The 25,779-nt window shown below is 40.2% G+C and overlaps 1 protein-coding gene and 1 pseudogene across 2 annotated transcripts in view; one reads left to right on the plus strand and one right to left on the minus strand.

Annotated features, from left to right (window-relative positions):
* LOC136884452 (7-methylguanosine phosphate-specific 5'-nucleotidase) overlaps positions 1-25,779 on the plus strand; it is a 72,176-nt gene that overhangs the window by 6,600 nt on the left and 39,797 nt on the right. For both annotated transcript variants that reach the window (XM_067156632.2, XM_067156631.2), the window contains exons 3-4: positions 103-201; positions 15,298-15,367. In XM_067156632.2, the coding sequence (XP_067012733.1) occupies positions 103-201; positions 15,298-15,367 (169 nt within the window). The remainder of the gene's footprint in view (positions 1-102; positions 202-15,297; positions 15,368-25,779) is intronic.
* Positions 8,700-9,472, minus strand: LOC137502833 (uncharacterized; annotated as a pseudogene).

Consider the following 25,779-nt stretch of genomic DNA (forward strand, 5'->3'; position numbering starts at 1 on the left):
CTGAGTGCAAGAGAGTTAAATGCAGTTTTGTTTTAATGAAGTATATTGTGCTAATTACCTCGATTGTCAGTCACTATGCTATGTTGCGTTTTCTGTTCCAAGGTGAAGGCGCTGACGCGGGACTGCGTCAGGATACGCGACAGAGACAGAGTGGAGAGGATCATCAACCTGTTGGTGGAAGGAGGAAAGGATAAACTACAGGTAACATCTCATGCCATCTTACCTCCTTGAGTCTTGATGAGGCTGCATAGAAGTCAACATCTTTATAAACTAGCCTCTTTTGACAAGCCTCGATAGTTTCCATGGTTGCCAGTGTTTCACCCCAGTGTGCTAAGTTAGGCTCATCAGTTGATAAATAGCACACCTACCAAGACACATGGCTAGTGCATGCCAACTGACAAGCCGAACTTAGCACACTGGGACGAAACGCTGGCAACCAGCAATGAGTTACCTGGAAAAACTATGATGTCCAATAACGGACCAACGATATTGGTATTATAAATTTACTCATTCGGGACAAATATTTCATGTTCCGTATGGGAATCAAATCTATATCAGTTTCCATGATATTAAATATGTCAACTACCCTTTGTTAGCGCTTGGTTGTGACAGTATTTAAGGGTTGCGATCACAACTAGGAAGAAGGAGAGACCTACGAGAGGGCTAATGCTTAGAGGGGAACAGCTTAGGAAGACAGAGAGTTTCAAGTACCTGGGAAGTATCACAGAAGAATCTGGAAGAAATTATAAGGAAATAATCGAGGGTGGGAGACAAGTAGGAGCGTTCCTGGAAAGTGTCAGAAGCCTGGTTTGGAGCAAGGATTTCTCTCAGAGAAGCAAAAGAAAAACTTGGGTAACGAGGCAGAGAGCCGCGGCTAGGATACAGACAATGAAATTTCTGGGAAGCAGGATGGGAGTGACAAGAATGGAGAAGCAAAAGAAACCCACTACAGAACAGGATAGAGGCTTGTAGACTCAGATGTAGAAAATGACAGAGGAAAGGATACCCAGGAGGATGCACGAAATGGAGATGACGGGAAAACTACCGAGACGAAGACCAAGAGACAGGTGGATAAAAGAAGTGGAAAAGTGTGTACAGAGAAGAGAAGAGGACAGGAAAGGACTGGGCAAGAGTGAATAGGGAGAAGTGGTGGGAAGACAAGAGGAGATGGAGAGGCTGATGTTCCATGCAGACCCGGCCATCTGCTGGAAACTGCGTATGATGATGATGATGATGATTAAGGATGTAAAAGAGAGGGCCTATAAGTTTCCATAAGACCCACTTACGGTATGGTTCCCACCAAGAGAACCGGAAAAGACCCAGAGTGTGGTTTCTGAAAACGAGTAGTGTTTTACTTTGGGCTGGGAGCAAGGAGATGAGCAGCTGAGCTTGCAGTGGCAAATGAATAAGCACAAGGGGAGTTTTTAAAAGTAGGGAAGATCATAATATGAAGATGTTTAAAATAAAGAGGACAGTTGGGGCAAATACACTCATGTTCATAAAAGCCAGTACACCTTGAAAGACTAGAGATAGGAAGTACATATTCACAGGACATGTGCATTAGTATGTTCAGAAGATACGATTAGCAGTTATGTAGACCAAAGGTATCTACAAAATGTCACTGTAATATTTGTCCCAAATGAAACATAATAATTGGTTTTACATGAATAAAGTGAAAAATCTGCGGTAAATTAAGAAATAATGTTGTTACTAGAGAAATATGTATACGTACTTAGGGTTGTAGACAGGACTCCCTTATGTTGTATTCCGCTGTTCGTGCCGTCATTTGTTTCTTTCTTGAGGTCCAGGGCTAGCACCGACGAATGGGAGTGCTATGTCTGTGAATTATCCTTATCTTTGCCCATATGACTAGCGTGGGCATTTCAAACAGCAAAATAGCACGATCCCTGGACCAATAAATATACTGTATAATTTAACGAATGAGTTAGGGCACAAAACGAATGAGCAACATGAAGAAAACGACACCTAATTAATTCAAACAACTTCAGTGATCAAAGACATCACACACGAAAGTGTTAGACAAACAGAACACATACGGAAGCGCTGAGACGTAGCAGAAAAAATAGTTGTAAGATAGTACAGTATGTATCCATATTATTCTCTGCAAGTAAAATATTTTGTACTATTTCTTAATTTACTGGATATTTTACAGCAGATAATGTTTTCGGATGAATCCAGCTTCTGTTTGTTTGAAAATGATGGCGGGATTTTCGTTCTCGGCAGACAGGGGGAGAGGCATAAAGGCATAAAGCACCATCTCAAGGCCTTATGGTGTGGGGTGGTATTGAGTACAGCTGCAAATCACAGTTGGTGCGTGTCCAGGGCACTGTGACCAGTTTGACTAGGTGAAAGGCGTCCTGCGACCCGTAGCCATACGCTTTCTGCACGACAACCCCGACGCCATATTTTAGCATGAGAATGCACGATCACATGTTGCTGCACGAACACGTGCCTTCTCATTGTCACAGGATGTCAGACTTTTGCCCTGGCCTGCCCGATTACCGGACTTGTCGCCAATTGAAAATGTGTGGGGTGTGGTGAAACGACGGGTGCGGCGCTGTGACCCAGTGCCAACCACAAAGATGAACTGCGGAACCAGGTGAATGTAGCATGGTTGGTTATATCCCAGGACGCCATTCGCGTCTTATACGCGTCGATGCCATCATGCACGGAACAAGTTACCAGTGCCTACTAGGCAACAGGACACGTGCTGAACCTAGGTGACTGAACTGCTAATCGTTTCTGCAGAACGTACTAATGAACATGTCCTGTGAATATGAACTTGCTATCTCTAGTCTTTTAAGGTGTTTTTTTAAATTTTTTTTTATGAACATGAGTATACTAATTTATACAAAGAGGATTGGAATCACTTAGCAATATATAATTTAAGAAAAGACTAGGTAAAGAGACTAGAGGGTATCTGTCACAGTGCTAAATGCAGATCAGATTGATTGAAGGCTGCTGAGTACAGATAGTTGTTTCCAGGACCTGCGCAGTGTAACCTAGTGCGGTCAATTACAGGCGACTAACAGTTGTCAAACTTTTCTCAAAACGATGACTAATTAATTTTGTTACAAGTGAACTATGTAATGCGAGTGGAATGTATTTTTTTTTTTTTTTTTTTTTTTTAAGACTTTGTGTGTAAAATATATGATGTTTTATTTTTATTGACCTAACCTGTACTGTATAATGTTGTAACATAGGCATTTGTAAATAGTAGAATTCTGTCTATAGTTCCTGGAAAGATCCAGAAAGTTACATAACTTTTGTACAGGGTGTGTTACTTCGTTGGTATGTGTTCTAGAAAGTGTGTTGTCTATTCTGGAAAAATACGACTTTCGCGATCATGCGTATTCTAGAATGTTAATTAAAGTTCGCGATCGAAAGTAAGGTTGTGATTGGTGAGTCTAGGTGGCGATAGGGAACACGTGCACGCTGATTGGCTGCCTCCAAGGCCAGTAATTCCTATATATAGTGAGCGAGGCAGTGTTCGAATTAATTCTGTATCCTGAATTCTGTCTGTCTCGGTTTATCTGTCTGCGAGCAGCCTATCTGGTTGACGTCCCCCAGCTTCCGGGATGGCACTCTCCTCGGGTAAGCACTCTTGAATTCCGTTCCTGCTAAAATTTCCGTAATGTTCCGATTTGCTTTTCGTACAGGAGTCTGCCCTAACCTCGCCTAGATTCACCAAATTACTTACTTATGACGCCTTAGTTTTTCAGCTGGACTTACCTGTTCGTTTCTGAGGCATTCCCATTCCTTGTTTCACTAAAATATGTATATTGTAGTTTAATATTATTTCCCTTGGGGTTTGCCTCTGGTAGTTCTGTATCACTTGAGGGACGCTAGACTTTGGATAACCTGTAAATTGCATTGTACTACTGCATTGGTAACTAGATGTATAGTTGTTTTGAAATTTGAATTTACCCTGCTACGAAATAAGCTATGGATACCACTGAACTTACAGCTCGTAACTTCGAATGTATTTGTAAGATTATTTTGTAAATAATATTTTTCAAATCTAAGGATCACGGGGATTTATTTCGGAATCCGCTATCTAAGCCATGTCCATGCCTTTGGTAGGTTCCCAGCCCTTCCATCTTCCCGTTTTGTCGTTCACTAGTTGGCCCTACTGATAGTTACGTACTTGTTTTGTTGGAGATCCGCATAATGCTAGCTACTGTTTTTCCGAGTGTGTAGTGTTTTCTTATATTGTGTATTGTACTCTTACCTTCCCCTTCTAACTGTGTTTGTGCCTTGTTTGGTGTTACCACTGTAGTAGAGGTAGCAAATTTCTATTGAATAGCTGGAGAAGCAAATAAGGAAGGCAGTGGAAAAAGAATTCAAGACAAGGAAGGTCAAGTGTTGACCTCATATTCACAGTGAGGCAGCTACGAGTTGGGGAAGATTTGGTGATGGCCTTTATGGACATAGAGAAGGCATACGACAGTGTCCGCAGAAACAAGATCTGGGAAGCTGTAAGAGTGAAAGCAGTTAATGAGCAGATAGTGACAAGGGTGAAAAATATGTATAATGGAAGCGACAGCTGTATTAAATTACAAGTAGGCCTAACTAATCTCATATCTATTCCATATTGAAGATAACAATAAGTAAATTTGTTTCAAGAAAAAAATTTACTGTGTCCACCTATTCAATACAATTATATTCTGTAGTGATTATATCCTACATGATTTACATCTACTAATTAGGTACATGTTTCACCCTTGTTTTGGGCATCTTCAGCCTAATGATAATCTTAAGGTCAAGTTCTTAATCCAATGAAACATTTGAACTTCAACCTAAACACAATGGTCTTGTACTTAAAAAAATGTATACAAAAAATTGTGCTTTAGATGATATTTACATAGGTTTAAAATGTGTTCATCAATTAAAACCCAGAATTTTTGACAAGGAAGCAATTAAAACTATAATACATTGACTGAAAGTTGTCCAAAGTGCAAATTGGAACTTCACCAACTGTTGGACAAATCATTAGGTTGATAGTTTGTAAAAATGTGTTCATCCATAGGTGCTTATGATCACCTGTGTCGTAAGTAAGGCAGCTACAAAACCGGAACCGTGGTATAATGTCGATCTTGTTGAGCTTGAATATCCCATTAGGAACAAGCGTAGTTGGATGGTACTATTTTAGAAGTTAAAAGCGTGTGTGTTGGAACATGTTGTCAAATCATTCATTAGTTAGGTGCTCATATGATAAAATGTTTCTTGGAATTTTTGTGCCATTCTTATCGGATTGATGTTCCCCTTTGTACGTTGTTCTACCCTTGGAATGATTTATGAGTATTGTCTGTAACTGAATAAGAGAAAAGGTATTTAGCATGATGAACGTAGAGCCCACTAAATATAAAGATAAAAGTGTAATAGCCCATAATTGTGGACGAACTTACTTATCCAGTCGGATGTTAGCTGGATTCACGTATTCCAGTTACATCTGAACGACTAACCTTTCTACTTCTAAATTTGTTTATCTTCACTTTTCACTTTCAAAAAGATGTTTAGTTTCAATTTACAATTGATACTCATGCATTAAAGTGCCTTTTGAGAGGGACAATGTGTCAACAGCAGAACAATCATTGCAGTATTCACTAGCAGTATTCACTAGCGGTTTATTTAGCTAGCATACAACCCATGCGCTTTCTGTTTACTGCTGTGTTATTGGCGAGCTAGTGACTTTGCATACGAGTTTCTTTCGTGGTAATATTTAGTAATATATCATTAATTAAGTTGGTAGTCAGTCTTTATCTTAGTGTTTAGGATTTAGTTGTTTTAATTTATATTTACATAACCTTTGTTAAAGTTCCATGTGGAGTGAAGATGGGTGAGCCCGGCTGGCCCTTGTCACATAAAGCATAAGAAGGGAAAAGCATTGAGAAGCGAAGAAAAAACAGTGTGTTCGTAACATTTTTAAGAAGTTTAGTGATGCAAATCCTGGTAGGACGCTTGAAAATGAGATGAGGTTAGTAGCCACTACTTCTTAATGTCATCTCACAGCATATTAGACTTGTGTGGCGCGTATCGAGTAGATGATATCGCATTACAATCAGGAAGGCAAGTTTTAAGGTCGATTCACACATCTCCGGGACGTGACGGCGCTTTCCGTGACGTGACGGCATCTTCCGTGAAAATAAAATATCGTCGCCATGTAAACGAAGGGATGAGTTCATACACTTCCGTTGACGTCATTCGCCGTGACCTTCAGTGCTTCTCCGTGATCCGTGCCGGCAATACGTATTCGCTCGCCAACGATATTTTCTTGTTTTCACGGACGTGATTTCTCTCATCGCGCCTTCCTGCTTCTCTGCTTTCGTAGAGTACTGAGGTTATCTGTGTACGTTTGAACTTTATCTCCCAAAATGAAGGACGAACTGCTGATTGAATTAGTGAAGGCACACTCATTTCTATATAATTTAGCTGATTCGAAATATATGGATAGTGGTTTGAAGAAGCGTGCATGGGAGGAAATTGGCGAGAAAATGGAAGCTGAAGGTAGGCAAATAAGTAGAGATAATACGCGACACTTACGGATTTCGCCTTGCTAAAATGGGAGACAATTCGACGGTGGCGCTCCTAGTGACTTGACCTGAACAAATCGCGCTAAATTCAAATATCAATGGAATTGTATATACGGAAATGGATAAATAAATTACGTCTAGAAAGAAAGTGCTATTGAGATATTAACTTCGAAGTTGCTAAAGCAATTCTGGATAAATGAATGAAGAATTATTTAAAAGGTTATTATTCAAAGACTGAAATTAGACATATAAACAAGAAGTGAAATGGACTGGTGTGAAATGGCTTGATCTTTCATTTATACATTACTTTTTTAGCTTTAGCATTCCTGCCTGAACTCTTACGGTTGGATTTGTCTTTTTTCTCATTTAAAAACATTGTATCATCACATTAAGACACTTATCAACAAAAATATCGGCACATTCCTTACACATATTCAGTGAATTAACATTTAATAGCTGGACAATTTTCCTCTTAACATGAAGCCTACTAGCAGAAAGATATTCCTTACACATATGATGCAATGAATTAACATTTAATAATAATAATAATAATAATAATAATAATAATAATAATAATAATAATAATGTTTTTTGTTTTACGTCCCACTAACTACTCTTTTACGGTTTTCGGAGACGCCGAGGTGTCGGAATTTAGTCCCGTGGGAGTTCTTTTACGTGCCAATAAATCTACCGACACGAGGCTGACGTATTTGAGCACCTTCAAATACCACCGAACTGAGCCAGGATCGAACCTGCCAAGTTGGGGTCAGAAGGCCAGCGCCTTAACCGTCTAAGCCACTCAGCCCAGCGAATTAACATTTAATAGCTGGACAATTTTCCTCTTAACATGAAGCCTACTAACAGAAAGATAATCTATAAAATCCCGGATTTAATCTGAGAACAGGGATAAAGAAAGAAACGTATGAAAATGTTGTCGATAGTGATCCTTTAAGGAATATTTACGTACAATTAGAGCAAAAATGTAACATACCCTTGGCTGTATTGTCGAGGATTTCGAAAGTCGCTGGCTTGGAAATGTTCTGAACAGATCTTATAATTCTTATATAAGCGTAACGTCCCTTCTTTCTTGTACACCTTATCCAAATCGCTTCTGTGACATTTCAAAACCCACAGATCACACCTACAACAACACATCGGTATTGAAGATTAACTGCTGCACTATAGAATAAAATATGCGTATTACATTTTATGCCAGTTAAAATATGGGTCGAGCGGGTCAGAAGATTATGAAGTACTATAAAAATCTCTGTCACTGGAAGAATATATATGCAAACACAATATTACTTACATGTTCTTGTCACGAGGGAACCTGAAGAACGACCGCGCATTTTTCTCTACTTCGTAATTACTGCAGCCAAACACAGTACATACCTTTCCCCTCATGTTGAGAGGAGATATCAAGGAATGACACACACTACTATTTATTTATGTCAACTCACTGAAAACGCATAAATAACACCAAAAACTTCACACAAAAATACACGTGCTCTTATGAGAGAAACAGTACTGTTCAGGTCTATCCGCTAGAGTGAGTTCCAGTAGCTGTCCCTCGATATCTCGCTCAGTGTCGCGTATTATCTCTACTGTATTTGAGGTAGGTAACCAACTTTTTCTGCTTTTAAGATTAAGAAAATCAGTCTGTCTGTACATAGGCACCGACTTTAATGCGACAAGGTACTTTCTGCCCCCAACCTACAAAGTCAGGGGCATTAAAAATTAATCAACAATTTCATTTATTTAATTTTTCAAGTAATTAAAAGCAAATGTAGTGTACTAATATCATTAATACCTTCTTCTCTAGTAGTTGTAGTAAATAATTTACTAATACCTCACTTTATTGCAGGACCCCCCCCCCCCAACCTTCTAAATGTTTAACAAGTTGACGCTTATGTACCTGCGACAATGTAAATATCAATCCAAATTTAATATAGTTATAAACATAACATTATAAACAATTGTTATAACAGTTATACGAGTATAATCATATACAGTAGGCCTATATAAAATAATATATTAATCATAATATACTAATTATGTTACTAAAAATTGACATTCTCAGAACTTAATATACTAGCATATCGGGGTGGTCTTCAGCCACTCACTAAGTGACGTTATCGACATCTTTCATATGTGTTCTTGCCACGGTACTGAACCAGCTTCTGAGCAGAAATAATCTTTTAACTTATCCCTTATGCAGAAAGCCTCTTTGGTCGAATTCCCACCACGAGGGGGTAAGTTTTGGAGCTGTGGATTGACAAACTCTTGGTTTGTGGAATCACTTGTTTCATTTATAAGCGTGAAAGCACTGTCGCCATACTTTCTAATGAAATTGTGTAGCACACAAGTCGCTAGTATTATGTTATCAACGCTTTCCGGCTTTGATTGAATTCGTCTGTTGTAAATTCGAAATTTCTGGGTTAGAATACCGAAAGTGTTTTCAACTACCCTCCGAGCACGGCTGAGTCGATAGTTGAATATTCCAATTGTTGGCCTGGATGCGGTCTCATAATTTATGACTTTAAAGGGAATGCCTCGTCACCCACTATTACATGTGGTATTTCAACGGACGAACCTGGCAGTTATGTATATCCAGGAACTGATAAGGCACCTTGTTCAAGAGCTTTCCCAATATTCGAATGAGCCCACACACCTCCATCGCTGTTCTTACCGTACGATCCAATGTCGACAGCAATGAAGTTATAGTTGGCATCTACAAGTGCTAATAAAACAACTGAAAATGTTTTCTTATAATTGAAATACTGGGAGCCACTGTTCGGCGGAGCCTGAATGACGACGTGTTTACCATCAACTAATCCCAAACAGTTCGGAAAATTCCAGTGTTCTTGGAAGTCTTTCACTGTGGCTTTCCACATTTCTTCTGTTGGATGATACTTCATGTATCAGTGCTCTTATTATAGCTTCGCAAGTTTCTTTCACAATCTTGTGTACAGTGGAATGCCCAAGACGATAGCTGTAAGATATTGTTTTAAATGAATCTCCGGTTGCCAGGAATCTGCAACAAATACAAAAATACCTAATTTTATGAATTCATCATAAATTTATCATGAGTAAACACAAACACGTCCCTGCTACAACGATTAAATACTTAATTATTAATTAAATTCGTACCTAATTTCAAAAGTGTAAAGACCTAAATAATTTATTTATGTTTCCAGGTGAAAGGTGCAAAGCAAGGTGGAACAATCTAAGGGATAATTATAAGAAGTGGCTGAAAAAAACTGAGAACTAAAAGTGGGGAGGCATTGCGGATCAATTAAGTTTCTTGGATAAATACTTCAATGAAAGAGAAACTAAGGGAAACATCAATCTGTCTGCAGATGACGATTTTGAAAGTGAAGACGAGGAAGAACATGATACTTCAAATACAGCAGAACAACCGCAATGCAAGCAGCAGCCTGTACATCACGATGTAAACAACAAGGAAACATCAGTGATAAAACTGACTCCTCGATGTTTTCAACCCCTCGAAGGTATTGTAAGAAAAGGAGGCTACAGGATGAACCAACAGCATCGTCGATACTGATGAAATACATCATCGAAAAAATTCTGCGCAGGGCTCAGCTATATCTAACCGGGCCAATGAACATCTACAACACCCCGTTGATGCCTTTTTATTTGGAATTTCGCCTATGTTGAAGTCACTGTCCATACTATCTGAGTTTAGCTAAATCAGAAATTTTTGCAACCGCACATAAATATGAAATGATGATGCTGACAGAGCATAGTACCAGCTCGACAACAGCATCTGGTGAGAGGGCATTTCAACCCTTAGAGGCACTACCAGAAAATGGGACTACAGATCGTCTCAGTTCTTCATCGTGTTCAACAATCAACAACAATGAAGATAACCTACAACTTTATTGGCAGAAGTTTGGTGAAAAATCAACTCAGTAACATGACAGTTATTTCAACATCCAAAAACACTAATGATTTCAGTTATTTTTTCCTGCTGTTTTAAATACATATTTCTTAAATTCTTTCTCGTAAAGTTCACGGTATGATGTTTTACAAAATATTGTATTTTTGTACATTTATGCTACTATAAAACTGTTGTCATGAACACGAATGTACCTACTTAATTTTCATTTTATTTTAATATTACTTAAGTCTACTTACCACAGGCATACAGCCAGTCTTTCCATCGGTGTAATTCCAGGTCTCCAAAACGTGTCCTTTCTTGTAATTAAAGGCTCTACCTTCTTAAACAGCTCACTGAATGTATTTCTGCTCATTCTGAAATATCCATGAAATTTTACTTCGTCGTCCTTCAAGCACTTATATAGAGTAGAAAACTCTCCTTCCTTATCCCTGCGTTTCCATATAGGATGAACCCACTGTTTCTTCCTCTCTTTCTCCTCTTCATCCAAGATTATAGCTATCATTAACAATTCATCATCACTAAGAAAACTCATCATGGAACACTTGATTGCCGACTTATAACTGCACGGAACTGAAGTGTGAGAACAGACGTGAAATATTAATGTCGGAAAGGACGGATACGGAAACGGAGAACGCCGTCACGTCCCGGAGATGTGTGAATCGACCTTTAAGGTTACCTCCGTACCATTGTTCTGTAAATCCAATTGAAAGTGTGTGGAGCCAAGTTAAGAGTCATGTGGCTAGGAACAACAAAACTTTCACCCTTGTGGAAGTAAAAAATCTGGATTGAACTAGCGACCCCTCAGCGTTGGGAAATGTGTGTAAAACACGTCAGAAGAAGAAAAACAAATGTGGGAAACAGACCAGTTAGTAGACGATGTCATTGAACGGATAGTGATAAATGTGAATGGCTCCGACAGTGATGACGACGATATGGAGGGACTTTTGTCCGTATTGAACTGAGAACGTAAGAGAGGTAACATAAAGGGTCCACCTTTTCAATACAAATAAATGTTATAACAACATATTTACTTGGAACTAGTTTCAACGCTATTTAGCGTCATCTTCTGCCAAAATGTGAGTAATAGTTTTGATTCACCCTTCATGGACTGTTTTGATGACTGACAAGTTCCGAACTTGTAATTCGCTATTTTATGTCTCTTTTTACTCTTATTTATTCATAATGCTGTAACATTTTGTGTAGTGTATATGTTTGCATGTATTCACCTATGCCTATTTCTCACATTTTGGCTGAAGATGACGCTAAATAGCGTTGAAACTAGTTCCAAGTAATATGTTGTTATAACATTTATTTGTATTGAAAAGGTGGACCCTTTATGTTACCTCTCTTACATTATGGAGGGAATTAAGTAACCTATCTTTCTTCAGGAGGCGACATCCTTCAGAATTGTACTGAATATCATCTTTATTAATTCTGGTGATTGTATAAATGTTGTATCCTGTGTCCTCTTTCGGAGCAAAGGGCTGCAACAAAAGTCCGCCATTAGTTCCGTCTTCTGGCAATCAGCTGTAATTCTGCCCAGCATTTGGCGTCCTCCCTCATCTCTTCTTCCACACTTCTCCTTCAGGCCATCCTTGGTCTTCCTCTTTTTCTTGCTCCTTGCAGGTTCCATCTAAGTGCTTCTTTCTCGATGGCATCCTCCGGACCTCACTTAATCCCAAGATAGCAAGTTGGTAGTTCCATCATCTCAGTGCAGACCTGTTTTAATCTTCCTGTTTGCCGCAGTGTTCGTATATTCCTACATCCAATTTTTGTGATGTGTTTCATGCCAAAAATCATCTGTTTTTCTGTATGGTTTCTCTTTATTGCATTTTCAGTAATAATGTTTTCTCGGAGATGCAGGTTATTGGCCTACAGTCCCCAAAGCACAGTGGGGGGGCTGCCCCCTTGGCCCGCCCTCTGATTACTTCACGATTTAGTGTTTGTCGCTACTCCCTGCTCATACTGTTGTCAATTTAGATCTCTACAGGGTGTGACCAGAGTCCCTCCTCCTTTCTCAGCCGGACTTGGGACCGGCTGTGGCGGACTTACAACATGTTGGTTACAGATTATTTGAACTAGTTATCGATCTTGCGGTTTCTTGATTGATGTTTTTGTGCGACTAGTTCTGCAACGTGCACGCGGCCAGACTTGTTATTCTTATCGCCCAGGTAATTTGAGATAGGGTATAGCGAAACCCTTAAGACAAGCCAGAGTCACAGGACTGATCTCTTTAACCCTTCACCAAGCTGGATTCAAAAGCTTGGTTGTCCCTGGGATGCAGGGATTCTAATTTTGGTAGTGGTTTTTGTCAGAATCGTGCAGGACTTAGTTTAAAGAAGGGCAACTTCGGTACTGTTTTGCAGATTTTAATAATTTTTCATATACATTCCATGAAACCTCCACTCTTTTAGAAAAATTTATAGCTATCTTACCTTAAAATTGAATTTTGTGTAGAACATGTCTCATTTACAATCTGATCCATAAATAATACCTAAAAACCTTTTATCGCTTTGTTCTGAGCTCCTGTGTTCCCAGTAAACAGTTCTCCTTGATTCATGTAATTCGACCTGTCTTCCCATTGTAAAGCATTAGCAGGCTCCTTACATACATACATACATACATTATCATTATAGACTGTTATGCCTTTCAGCGTTCAGTCTGCAAGCCTCTGTCAATTTACTAAACGTCGCCACAATCCTCGATTTGCAACTAGTGTTGTGGCCTCATTTAGTTCTATACCTCTTATCTTTAAATCGTTAGAAACCGAGTCTAACCATCGTCGTCTTGGTCTACCTCTACTTCTCTTACCCTCCATAGCAGAGTCCATTATTCTCCTAGGTAACCTATCCTCCTCCATTCGCCTCACATGACCCCAACACGGAAGCTGGTTTATGCGTACAGCTTCATCCATAGAGTTCATTCCTAAATTAGCCTTTATATCCTCATTCCGAGTACCCTCCTGCCATTGTTCCCACCTGTTTGTACCAGCAATCATTATCACTACTTTCATGTCTGTTACTTCTAACTTATGAATAAAGTATCCTGAGTCCATCCAGCTTTCGCTCCCGTAAAGCACAGTTGGTCTGAAAACAGACCGATGTAAAGATAGTTTCGTCTGGAAGCTGACTTCCTTCTTACAGAATACTGCTGATCGCAACTGCGAGCTCACTGCATTAGCTTTACTACACCTTGATTCAATCTCACTTACTGTATTACCATCCTGGAAGAACACACAACCTAAATACTTGAAATTATCGACCTGTTCTAGCTTTATATCACCAATCTGACATTCAATTCTGTTGAATTTCTTACCTACTGACATCAATTTAGTCTTCGAGAGGCTAATTTTCATACCATACTCATTGCACCTCTTTTCAAGTTCCAAGATATTAGACTGCAAGCTTTCGGCACAGTCTGCCATTAAGACCAAGTCGTCAGCATAGGCCAGACTGCTTACTACATTTCCACCTAACTGAATCCCTCCCTGCCATTTTATACCTTTCAGCAGATGATCTATGTAAACTACGAACAGCAAAGGTGAAAGATTACAGCCTCTGTAAGTACCCTGAACCAAGAACTCATTCTACCATAAGTTGTCACTGAAGCCCAATTGTCAACATAAATGCCATTGATTGCTTTTAATAATCTGCCTTTAATTCCATAGTTCCCCTGTATAGCGAACATCTTTTCCCTCGGTACCCTGTCGTATGCTTTCTCTAGATCTACGAAACATAAACACAACTGCCTATTCCTCTCGTAGCTTTTTTCAATTACCTGGCGCATACTGAAAATCTGATCCTGACAGCCTCTCTGTGGTCTGAAACCACACTGGTTTTCATCCAACTTCCTCTCAACGACTGATCGCACCCTCCCTTCCAAGATGCCAGTGAATACTTTACCTGGTACACTAATCAATGAGATACCTCAATAGTTGTTGCAATCCTTCCTGTTCCCTTGCTTACAGATAGGTGCAATTACTGCTTTTGTCCAATCTGAAGGTACCTTACCAACACTCCACGCTAATTTTACTACTCTATGAAGCCATTTCATCCCTGCCTTCCCACTATATTTCACCATTTCAGGTCTAATTTCATCTATTCCTGCTGCTTTATGACAATGGAGTTTTTTTTACCATCTTTTCCACTTCCTCAGGCATAATTTCACCGACATAATTTTCCTTCTCCCCATGAGCTTGGCTGCTCACAACACCACCAGGATGATTTCCTTTTACATTGAGAAGACGTTACATATCCGATTCAAAACCAAGGACTTCACTTACAGCAATATCATACACGTTACTGAAATTGTCACCTGAATCTGTCAAACTTTCATCAGAATCACTGAAATGTTTCCCTGATAAATCCTCTATTTCCCCTGTTGATAACCTATATTTGCTTGCGGAAGCCATCTGCATTCACAACTGAGCGATTGCAAGGCATTAGGTGACAAGGAAGTAGATCGCGGGAAAAAATCTGCCTCAAGAGCCGTTACTAGACAGATTTTATGCTGAGGTTAACAGTCTGGTTCTTCTCCAGAGAGGATGGGGGAGTGTGCGGAGTAGCCACTTGATCACGGTGCTGCATCTGGTAGTGAAGCTGAACATTCCTTGGAATACCACTCGAACTTCAGCTAACAGAACACAATCAAAGTAGGGATCAAGGTGCACATTTCCAAAGCTCAACCAAGGAGAAGTAAATTAAATTCAAACAGCTGAGATGGTAACCGCTAGATCACAGTGCAGAGCTTGTCGGATCACTGGCTGGTTCTCCACGCTGACGGGTAAACAAGGCTCTAATTATTGTTTTCTTTCTCTTGCAGGTTATCTCAGATTTTGACCAAACACTAACTAAGCAGCACTGCAATGGGAAGCGTTTGATGTCCAGTTTCGGTACGTAGAACTAGTCACACTCCTTTCCCTTTCCCCAGTAACAGTCGTAGAATTAGGTAACATCTCTCTCCACTTGTTGTGTGTCCGTCTTGGCATTTGAAGTAAATGACGGAAAGGAACACCTCCAGGGAAGAGGATACGAGGATGATCTCTGCACAGATGTGTTCTCTCATCATCGACCCCAGTTCTTCTCAGCTCCCAATGAGTTTGTTCATCAGGAGGGAGGGCTTCGATGCTCAGTGTGCATATGGGAAGTGTGGATAAACTCAGGAAAAAGGAAGTGATACAGAGGAATGCAATCAGGAACAGAGGATAAATGCAGAGGAAGCCAACAGGTCAAGTTTCAAATGAAGATATATAACTTGATTTGTCACGTGTTTGCTCTTTTGCCTAGCTCAGGTGGTACTGCTGAAGTCACCCTTGTGTGGGCAGATTTACTGGCACGTAAAAGAACTCCTGCAGGACAAAATTCCTGGCATTTCTGAAAACCAGAAAACTGTAGTTCGTAGGATGTAACGCCAGTAACACTACTGTTGTTCCTCCAACTACTTACGATGGCAGTTAGAGTCCCTCTCCTCTCCTCATCAATTGCAGTTCTTCTGACGAGCTAGTTTCTACCTCCCAACATTGTGTTTCTCCTCTTCCCATAGTGATCTTGTGTTTATCCTCTGAATTTCTCTGAATCCAAAACGAGGATTTTTACTCACAATTTCATGTGGAAGATGAAGCAAGGGTCATCTTGCATTCGCGACCTAACAGTAATGATCACCACTCTGCTTCCCTCCACCCCCGCATGCTTGAAACTCGTTGAATTTAAACCAAATACATGTCAACAATCTGTGGTTCCAAGATTGGCCTCTCTAGCCATCTAAGAACCCTCAAAAACAGAGTTTTTAAGAAGACTTATCATACTCGTCAGCGAGTGATGGCTCATCACATCATCAACCTTTAAAACTACTGTGTCGATATTACAGATTCTATGATATGTAGATTTTGGTTCTCATACGGAACTTACATATATTTGTCCTGAATGAATCCATTCATAATTCGAATGTTGGTTCGTTATTGGAAATCATACATTTCTCAGCTAACTCATTTTGGTTGCCAGTATTTTGCTCGAATGTGCCAATTTGGGTTCAAAAGTTGGTAACTAGCACACCTACCGACACACATTGCTAGTGGATCCACCTGGTAAATTAATGCCCGCTTTACTGGCACAATTTGCCCTTTGTCTTTTAAGAACAGAGTTTGATTTGAGTTGTAAATTTCTTAAGGTGGTTTTATTTATAAGTTGTTTTTGATTGATGTAAATGAGAAAGGTTTAATTTATGTATATATTTGAGGTTGAGCGTAGGTAAGAAAATAATTAGTAATTTTGAGAGAACTTATATTTTAAATTAGTAGTTTTTAATTTAAGAGTTTGTTATGGAATCCAATACACGGCTTAATGTGATGTGTGATGACACAGCGTGAGTTAGTCACTGGTATGTGGTATTTCTGAGTGGTCTGAAACTAGCAATAGGACTGTACCACCATCTAGTTGGAAGCTTATTGATTCGATAAGCTTGTTTGAGTTATTGAAAGTATTAAGAGAAGTGTGTTTTGGATTACCGGATTTGTGAAGTGACGTTAAGTATTTGGAAAAGTGCAGCGTTGGATTTCGACATCTCTGGAAGGCACCGCGTCACCTTACTCCCTTAGTTCCAGTGCTTCAACATGAGATCTAATAGGAATAGTAGGATTAGGCTGCTCGCAGGGATGAGAACTGTTTAGGTTTGATGGGAGGAGTGGGTGCTGCATACTCTTGTTTTAATTGAGTCTTTAATGAAAGGACAGGCATGGCAGCCTAGGTAGTTGGCGCACTTCGCCTGGTCCTAAGTGAGCTCCTCAAGATCTGTTACAGGAAGGGCCTGCAGGCTATTAAAGCACTGATTTACAAGTGTAGTGTTAATATGAGGTGCCTTTGGCCTTGGGTTGTAGGCTTTGCCTTTGCTTGAGTCTGTTTGTGCATCTATCTTCAGCCTGTGATAGTGTGGGTTGGATGCCTACAACTAGAACCACGTTCGTTACATGTGCCGTCCTGGTCCTGGGTTCAGTTTGTGAAGTGGTCGCCCGTGGTGCTGGGGCAAGGTTTGCTTACGATCCTGTCTTGGCTTGGGCCAAGTTGTTGTTTAGGTGTGTTGTGATTGTTTCTTGGGTTGTGTGGGTTTTGAAGTGTGACTATTTATTGTGAGTGAGTGGGGATCCTTGGTTTGGGTCTCGGCGTGTGTGTGATTTTTGTTGTTGTTTATCTGGGTAATGTTCTTTTATCCCTTGAGGGGGATTGTGGGAAACTGGGCAACAGTGTTGGTGATCTGCTCATGGAGTTCGTACATAACTTCAGAGAGTGATGTGTCCTTTGGTTGTGGAGTTCTTCTATTGCGACTACTGTTTCTGGTACCTGAAATAGGTTCACGGGAGGATAATCATCATCATCATCATCATCATCATTTCTTCGCTCCAGCAAGCTGGGTGCAGTTGCATACTACCCTTCTCCAGTTTGTCCTATCCAGCCGCAGATGCTGCTCATATATGCAACACCAGTTCACATCTCTAATTTCAAGATCCTTCTATACCTGTTTTTCCCAAACATCACGAGGTCTTCCTCTTAGTCTCTTCCCAGGAACATTGTGGTTAAATTATGTTCGAGGAGTCCTGTGAGGGTCCATTCTTTTAAGTGACCATACCATTCTATTCTCTTCACTTCTAGAGTCTCCGGCAAGCTTCTTTCCAATCCCAGCTGTTGTCAGACATCCACATTCCTTATTTTATCCATTTTTGTTTTTTGTAGACAAGAACGGAGGAACTTCATTTCTGTTGCCTGAAGACGACTCTTTGTTGGTCCAGTAAGTGTTGCTGCTTCCAGGCCATACGTCAGTAAAGGTACTAGATATATTTTGTACAAGCTGATCTTGGAAACTAACGGAAATGTTTCATCCCAAAGTATTTGACGAACAGCGTGATAGAATTTGGAAGCTTTCTGTATTCTGTTGCTAATCTCTTGATGTATGGTATTGTCTGATGACAGAACACTACCTAAATACTGAAAGTTGTCTAGAATATCCATCTCCTCATCTCCAATTCTTAGATGAACAGTTGGAGAGTTTCTACTCATCACCAAGCCAACTGTCTTCATTTTGCTGATTTTGAGACCTAAGGTTGTAAAAGCTTCTAGTCTAGTTTGTACTTCTGCTTCTGTCTCACCCCATACCATCACATCATCAGCAAAAACAAGGGCATTAGTTGTTGGATCCTTTCTCTTAACCGCTTTTAAAACTTCATCTATTATGATTATGAAGAGAAGTGGTGAAAGACAACTTCCTTGCTGGACTCCACTCTTCGTTACAAAACAACCTGACCTTCCATCCTGGACCTGGACACAACCCTTGGTTTCATCATATAATCGTTGTACTCGTGCTATTATGTCATCGGGCACTTTCTTATGTCTGAAACATTCCCATATATGCCTGCGTGGTACATGGTCATATGCTTCCTTGATGTCCAGAAAAACAGTTATAAGTGTTTTACCTTTCTCCTAATACTTCTCGTAGAGCATTCTGATGGCAAAAATGAGATCTATAGTTGATCTATGAGGTCTAAATCTATGTTGTTTCTCTTCAAGTATAGGTTCAACATAGTTTCTAATCCTGCTCTCAAGGATGGATTCATAGATTTTGAGGCCATGTGACAGTAGAGTTACACCTTTGTAGTTGGTACATTTCTTTCTGTTGATATAGATGTTGATTCCCATAGGGAATCTGAAATATTTGTTCCGAATGAGTAAATTTATAATACCAATATAAATGTCCGTTATTGGACATTATAAAATTTTCAGCTAACTTTTTCCTGTTTGCCAGCGTTTCGCCCCCGTGTGCTAGGCTGGGCACATCAGTTGGTACCTAGCACACCTACCAAGACGCTGGCTAGTGCATACCGTGGAGGCCACTGCGTAGGCTAATTGTAGCCACCGGCAGTGCCAATGCACTATGAGAGACTTTGTCTCCTTATCAAAAATTGATGCCTGCTTGGCCATCAGATGATATAGATGTTGATTCCCATAGGGAATCTGAAACATTTGTTCCGAATGAGTAAATTTATAATACCAATATAAATGGTCCGTTATTGGACATTATAAATTTTCCAGCTAACTCATTCCTGGTTGCCAGTGTTTCGCCCCCGTGTGCTAGGCTGGGCTCATCAGTTGGTACCTAGCACGCCTACCAAGACGCTGGCTAGTGCATACCGTGGAGTAGTGATGGGTCGTTCATGAACGAACTGACTCTTTTGAACGACTCATTGGAGAGAGCTAGCTCTCTCATTGAGAGTCGACTCTTGTAAGAGCTAGCTCCCTCCTCGCTCCTTGAGAGCTATTACAAGTTGTCCATTTCATGACCGTATCGATGTTTAATCAAGAAGTAAGTATTAATAACCACCTAATCGATACTTTATTAATGCCTCAGGCAAAATTGAGGCATTAATAAAGTATCGATTAGGTGGTTATTAATACTTACTTCCTTGAGAGCTAGTCGTTCAATTACGAGTCGATTCTTGTATGAGCTAGCTCCCTCCTTGCTCCTTGAGAGTTAGTACGAGCCGACTCTTTTATCAACTGCAACTCCACGAAAGAGCTAGCTCGTCACATCGACTCTTGTTCATTTCTAGCCAATACCATGCTTCAGATAATCACGTGACATACAGATGCCGCTTTCTTTCTTATAGACTACCCAGACTAGCCTCTTCCCGCACTCAGTGCGCCAGTGGTTGTGGTCTGTCGGCCATGTATGTTATTTGTGCCATAGTTCTGGCAGCCTGCTACCTAACGAAACAAGAAAATGAAGTAAACATGTCATTGCGCAATACTTACCAATCACTCATAATCTATGAAGGATGTACTGTAGATCCAGTAGGTTAATAGCAAATTAACGACACCAAGTTCGAGTTAAACTAAGCACGAACAACAGTCACTATCCAGAATACTGAATATACCATCTGGCAAGTAGAAAGGGCGTAGTTTTATTCTGTCTAAATAATTAAGAAATACTCTGGCAAATCCTCACTTATTTCTTAAATGCGGTCATAGCTATGAATCAACATATTGCCAACATCATTTGGTTTTATGGTGCAGTGGATAAAATGATATATCGTAGTTTTAAATTGAATTAAGGAAAATATAAAATAACGCTAGTTTTGACTTTAAAATATAGGCTAAATAACTCATACCAAAGTACGGTATATACTGCAGTATATTTTGAATTAATTATTTATTAACGTGTAGTCCTGTAAAGAGTCCGACCCCTTAGCTGGATGGTCAGCGTTGAGGCCTTCAGTGCAGAGGGTCCCGGATTCGATTCCTGGCAAAGTCTGAGATTTTAATCTCTTCTGATTATCCTTCTGGCTCAGGAACTGGGTGTTTTTGTTTTTTCCCAACACTCTCTTCTTCATATTCAGACAACACACCACACTGCCAATCACCACAGAAACACGCAATAGTGATTACATCCCTCCACATAGGGTTAGCGTCAGGAAGGACATCCGGCCGTAAAATAGGGCCAACTCCACATGTGCGAAGCAGTTCACACCCACGACCCCACAGGTGTGGGAAAAATGGTAGAAGAAGTAGTTTAATCGTGTAAGGAGTGTCAATAATGTATGTCAAACATATACGTCTCCTACGGTGTACTCGTTCTTGAAAAAATATTGGAAGAGTGTGTAACATAGGTAGGTAAGGGTTATTTTGCCCGAAGGCAGGTCCGAACCTCCGCAGAGGTGTTCCTGAGCCGGAGTGTACGTGCGGTAGGGTGGCAAGTTCCTTTCCGCTCCTCCATTCCCTTACCCCCCCACCAACAGTGCGTGGCAACCCATCCAACTCCTGACCACGCCCAATGTTGCTTAACTTCGGAGATCTCACGGGATCCGGTGTTTCAACATGGCTACGGCCGTTAGCTGTGTAACATACTGTATGCGGAAAAAAAAAATACAGAATGTAGTGATAGATGCTATACGTGGTTATATGTAGGCTACTTTTGTGCTGATAGTATTTTCCATTATTTTCGTTAAAGATCACATTTAATCAGTATGTTTCCTACACTGCACTATTGAATGAAAGAATCTGTTGTTCCAACGTGCAGAGTGGAACGAAAAACTTTCTGTATCACCAGTCGAAACCAAGAATATTCTGATGACATCTGTTGAGTGAAATGTGAACTACGTGAACAGGAAATTCCAGTAGATTAATACGACCGAACGGCAATAGTGCCACTACTCAAACATACGTCTCGTACGGTGCATGTAATCTTGAAAGACATCATTTTAAGAAGAATGGAACTTAGGTAAAGTAATATTATATGTCATCCATTAATACTGTATATTTGTGGTACATTTCTTCATTATTGTATATAAAGCTTTATCATTGGATTGTTTGCCAATGTTGCCAATAATGTTTATATTAATTATTCATTTGTTTTATTCCAAGAGTAGTGTGCCAAACTCGATATTGTGTTGCCATCTGTTGTGAGAAACGTGAACTATCTCGCGCTACTTCGTTCCTTCAAATAAAAACTGGAGTCATGTGTAGTCTATAAAATGTAAAATTACACTATTTTGGGCTCTAATTAATAAATAACTCATGCCTTAATATCTATCACAGTAACTTACATGGCATTACATTTAAATAATAATTTATTAACGTGTAAGTAGTGCCAATATCTCGAATATACGTCTCGCACGGCGCTTTCAGCCTTGATAGATATTATTTAAGAAGAATGGAACTTAGGCAAAGTAATATTAGATATCACACACGGATGTCATCCATTAATACTGTATACTTGTGATATATTTCTTCGTTAGTATATATATAAAGCTTTATCATTGGATTAATTGTCAATGTTGCCAGCACTGCATAATTTAGTTTTGAGTGTGCCAAATTGGATATTGTGTTGCTATCTGTTGTGGGAAATGTAAACTATTTGCGCTATCTCGTCGTTCCCAGAAGTCATAAAGAGAGGCCGGAAGTCATGAAGAGCAAACGGAAGTCATACAGAGCCGTCTGCCCTAAACCGGAAGAACGAATGAACGAACGAACCTGGAGGTGCAGAGCGCCGATTTCCTCGGCTCGCTCCAGCCTTTCCGCTCCCAAGAGTCGAGAACGACTCTCAGCTGGGAGCGGGAGTGAATGAGCTAGCTCCCTTGAAAGAGCTAGTTCGACCCATCACTACTGTGGAGGCCACTGCGTAGGCTCATTGTAGCCACCGGCAGTGCCAATGCACTATGAGAGACTTTGTCTCCTTATCAAACATTGATGCCTGCTTGGCCATCAGATGATATAGATGTTGATTCCCATAGGGAATCTGAAATATTTGTTCTGAATGAGTAAATTTATAATACCAATATAAATGGTCCGTTATTGGACATTATAAATTTTCCAGCTAACTCATTCCTGTTTGCCAGCGTTTCGCCCCCGTGTGCTAGGCTGGGCTCATCACTTGGTACCTAGTACACCTACCAAGATGCTGGCTAGTGCATACCGTGGAGGCCACTCCATAGGCTAATTGTAGCCACCGGCAGTGCCAATGCACTATGAGAGACTTTGTCTCCTTATCAAAAATTGATGCCTGCTTGGCCATCATATGATATAGATGTTGAGTTAACTGGATTGATTGATTGGATTGATTCATTTTGAGTTCTTCTATTCTTAACAATACTGTATAGCAGTTTTTTATTTCCACCCTGCATTATTTTGGTAGCCAGATCTTCCTTGCATTTCTGCTTTTCAGCTACAACCAACTGCTTGACCTGTAATTTTTCCTTTCTGTAAAGTGACAGCTTCTCCTCTATTTCATGTTGATCTCCCTGTGTTCTTGCTTGATATAAGAGTCTTCTTGCATGGTTTCTGTCATTGATAGCCATTTTAATATCATCATTCCACCTGGCAGTTTCTTTAGGTTTTCTTATTTCACTCTGTCGTCCACATACTTTTTCTGCTGTAGCAACCACAACCTTCTTTAGAGTATCCCATTCTTCATCTACCAATTTCAGTTCTTCTCTCAGCAACAACCTGCGGACACCTTCCCTGAATTCTTCTTTTACACTTGGCTTGGTTAGTCGCCAAGTTTTTATTTTTGGGACTCTTTTGTTACAGACTTTGGAAGGCCTTTTTTCTGCAATAACTGCAACCGACAGTCTATGATCTCCACTAAGGTCTTCACTTGGAATGACCTTGACATCATTCACATTTTTCCATACATTTTAATCTATCAGAATATAATCTATACTGTACCTATTTTATCATCCCAGCTATATTTTGTGATTTTATGGGTATCCCTTTTCTTGAACCAGGTGTTACTATCAGGTTGTTTTTTGTGCATCGATCTAGCATAAATTAGGAGATACCCCACTGTCGGCAGCCTTGAAGATGGTTTTCCGTGGTTTCCCATTTTCACACCAGGCAAATGCTGGGACTCTTCCTTAATGAAGGCCACGGCCACTTCCTTCCCACTCCTAGCCCTTTCCTGTCCCTTCGTCGCCATAAGACCTATCTGTGTCGGTGCGACGTAAAGCAACTAGCAAAAAAAAAAAGAATTAGGAGATAATCTTTGTGAGAACTGGGAGGTTCATTACCGTGCTACGTTAGGTGTTTATTAAAGAAGTTCGAAGGCAGGAATAGTCTGGTATGACAGGTCCTACTAGCTACTCAATCCACCAGGGTGGTTCCGTCTCCTTGACATGGTAAGGTAGTTTGTTTTTGGGTAGGGAGCAAGGGAGGGGAACGTTGAAGTACTGGAAGTTGGTCAAACTCTGTAGAGGACTGGCTTAGACTTGGTGCACTCCATGGATACAGTTAAGTTGGGTATAGTTTGATCAGATCACGGCGTAGCAAGACTCGAACCAGTGACCGCACTGAATGCTGGACGATTTGCTTTCTTTTTTGTGGGTCCTGTCCAGCCGTAGGATTGGTTGGTTCTCTGCCTGGAGGTGGTGTGCTGCTGTCTGGTGGCAAACGGTAGAGCTTGCATGAGTCGCAAGTGTGCGGGGAGTTTGTACCTGCTGGCTGGTAGGCTCAGTGGCGGCTAGCATTCAGGGTACTACACTGCTGGTTTGCGGTGCTCCTTGGACCAGTGGAAGGCGCCTTGATCTGCAGGCAGTGCACTGAGAGACTTGGTCTGCCTGCTAGGTCATCAGATGATATAGATTCCAATTCCCATAGGGAACTTGAAATATTTGTCCTGAATGAGTCATTTCCAGTTGTAATTCCAGTAACAGTCCAATTAATTATATTATTACGGATTGTAGTTGTACTGACATTCTCTACCATCTGTTGGATTATTTATAAATAATATGGTGGTTGGATGCTTGCTTGCATGTTTCTACTCCCTATGGCAATGTTTTTTCATCATTGGAACTCTCAGTTTGCGCTGACCGCCATGGTTTTTCCTAACGTGTGTTACTGAGGAAGTGTACTGAGTGTTTTACATTATATATTCTTGTAGTTATGGTTTATCCTCAATAAATATGCATAAGGAACTAAAAGAGCAAGAAATAAGCAAGGTTTTGGATGGATGGAATTCATCTGATGATTGTCCATCGCTCTCGGGGTGTAGCAACAGTGAAGACAAAATGTCGGAGAAAGAGCGACAATTTACGTGTGATCCCGAAAAAAAAAAAGGTGAAGACATTGTATATCAGGTCCATCTACGTTTCATGATAACAATTCTGTTTGCACATCCTTATTAATGTACTGCGGACAGAATTTGCAACCTTCTGCATATAGATAATAGCGATAGTAAGGATGAAGGGTCCAATAGTGACAACGTCTGTAAGAGGATATCTTTGTAAGTTTACTGCTAGTTTCATGTGTTCCATTTGGTGTACAGAAGTTCACTTAGAGCATGGGGATATGTTATGCCAATGCACAAAGCATCTGTAACAAACTACAGAACTACGGGATCCAGGTGTAACCATTTTCGTTGAAACATGGTTGTTCCGGAATGAAGGAAAAGATTATAATTTAACAGGTTATGATTGCTATTATTGCCCTGGTGTTATAGTAGAGGAGGTGGGATAGAAATTTATGTGGAAGATTCCTGTAATGCTGTATTGTTAGCCTGGGGACACAGACTTAGCAATAATCTGTGCATTGCAGTGTATGATTTGAATATTGATAATAGAACAGACACTGTTTCTTAACAATCAGCTTTAATCAGTTTGCATACAATTCAGGCAACTTGCTACAGTTTCTCAATTTTCTCCTCTAGTTTCCAGCTCTTCTTTAATTGGCTGTCCATTTGGTCTCTTCCCCTGTACATTGTCGTTGTCTTGGTGTTAGGCTCTCCTTCATCCTCTTTGTGTGTCCAAAGCACTTGAGTCGTGCACAACTC

The sequence above is a fragment of the Anabrus simplex genome, chromosome 12, assembly GCF_040414725.1.
Source record: "Anabrus simplex isolate iqAnaSimp1 chromosome 12, ASM4041472v1, whole genome shotgun sequence".
Lineage (NCBI taxonomy): Eukaryota > Metazoa > Arthropoda > Insecta > Orthoptera > Tettigoniidae > Anabrus > Anabrus simplex.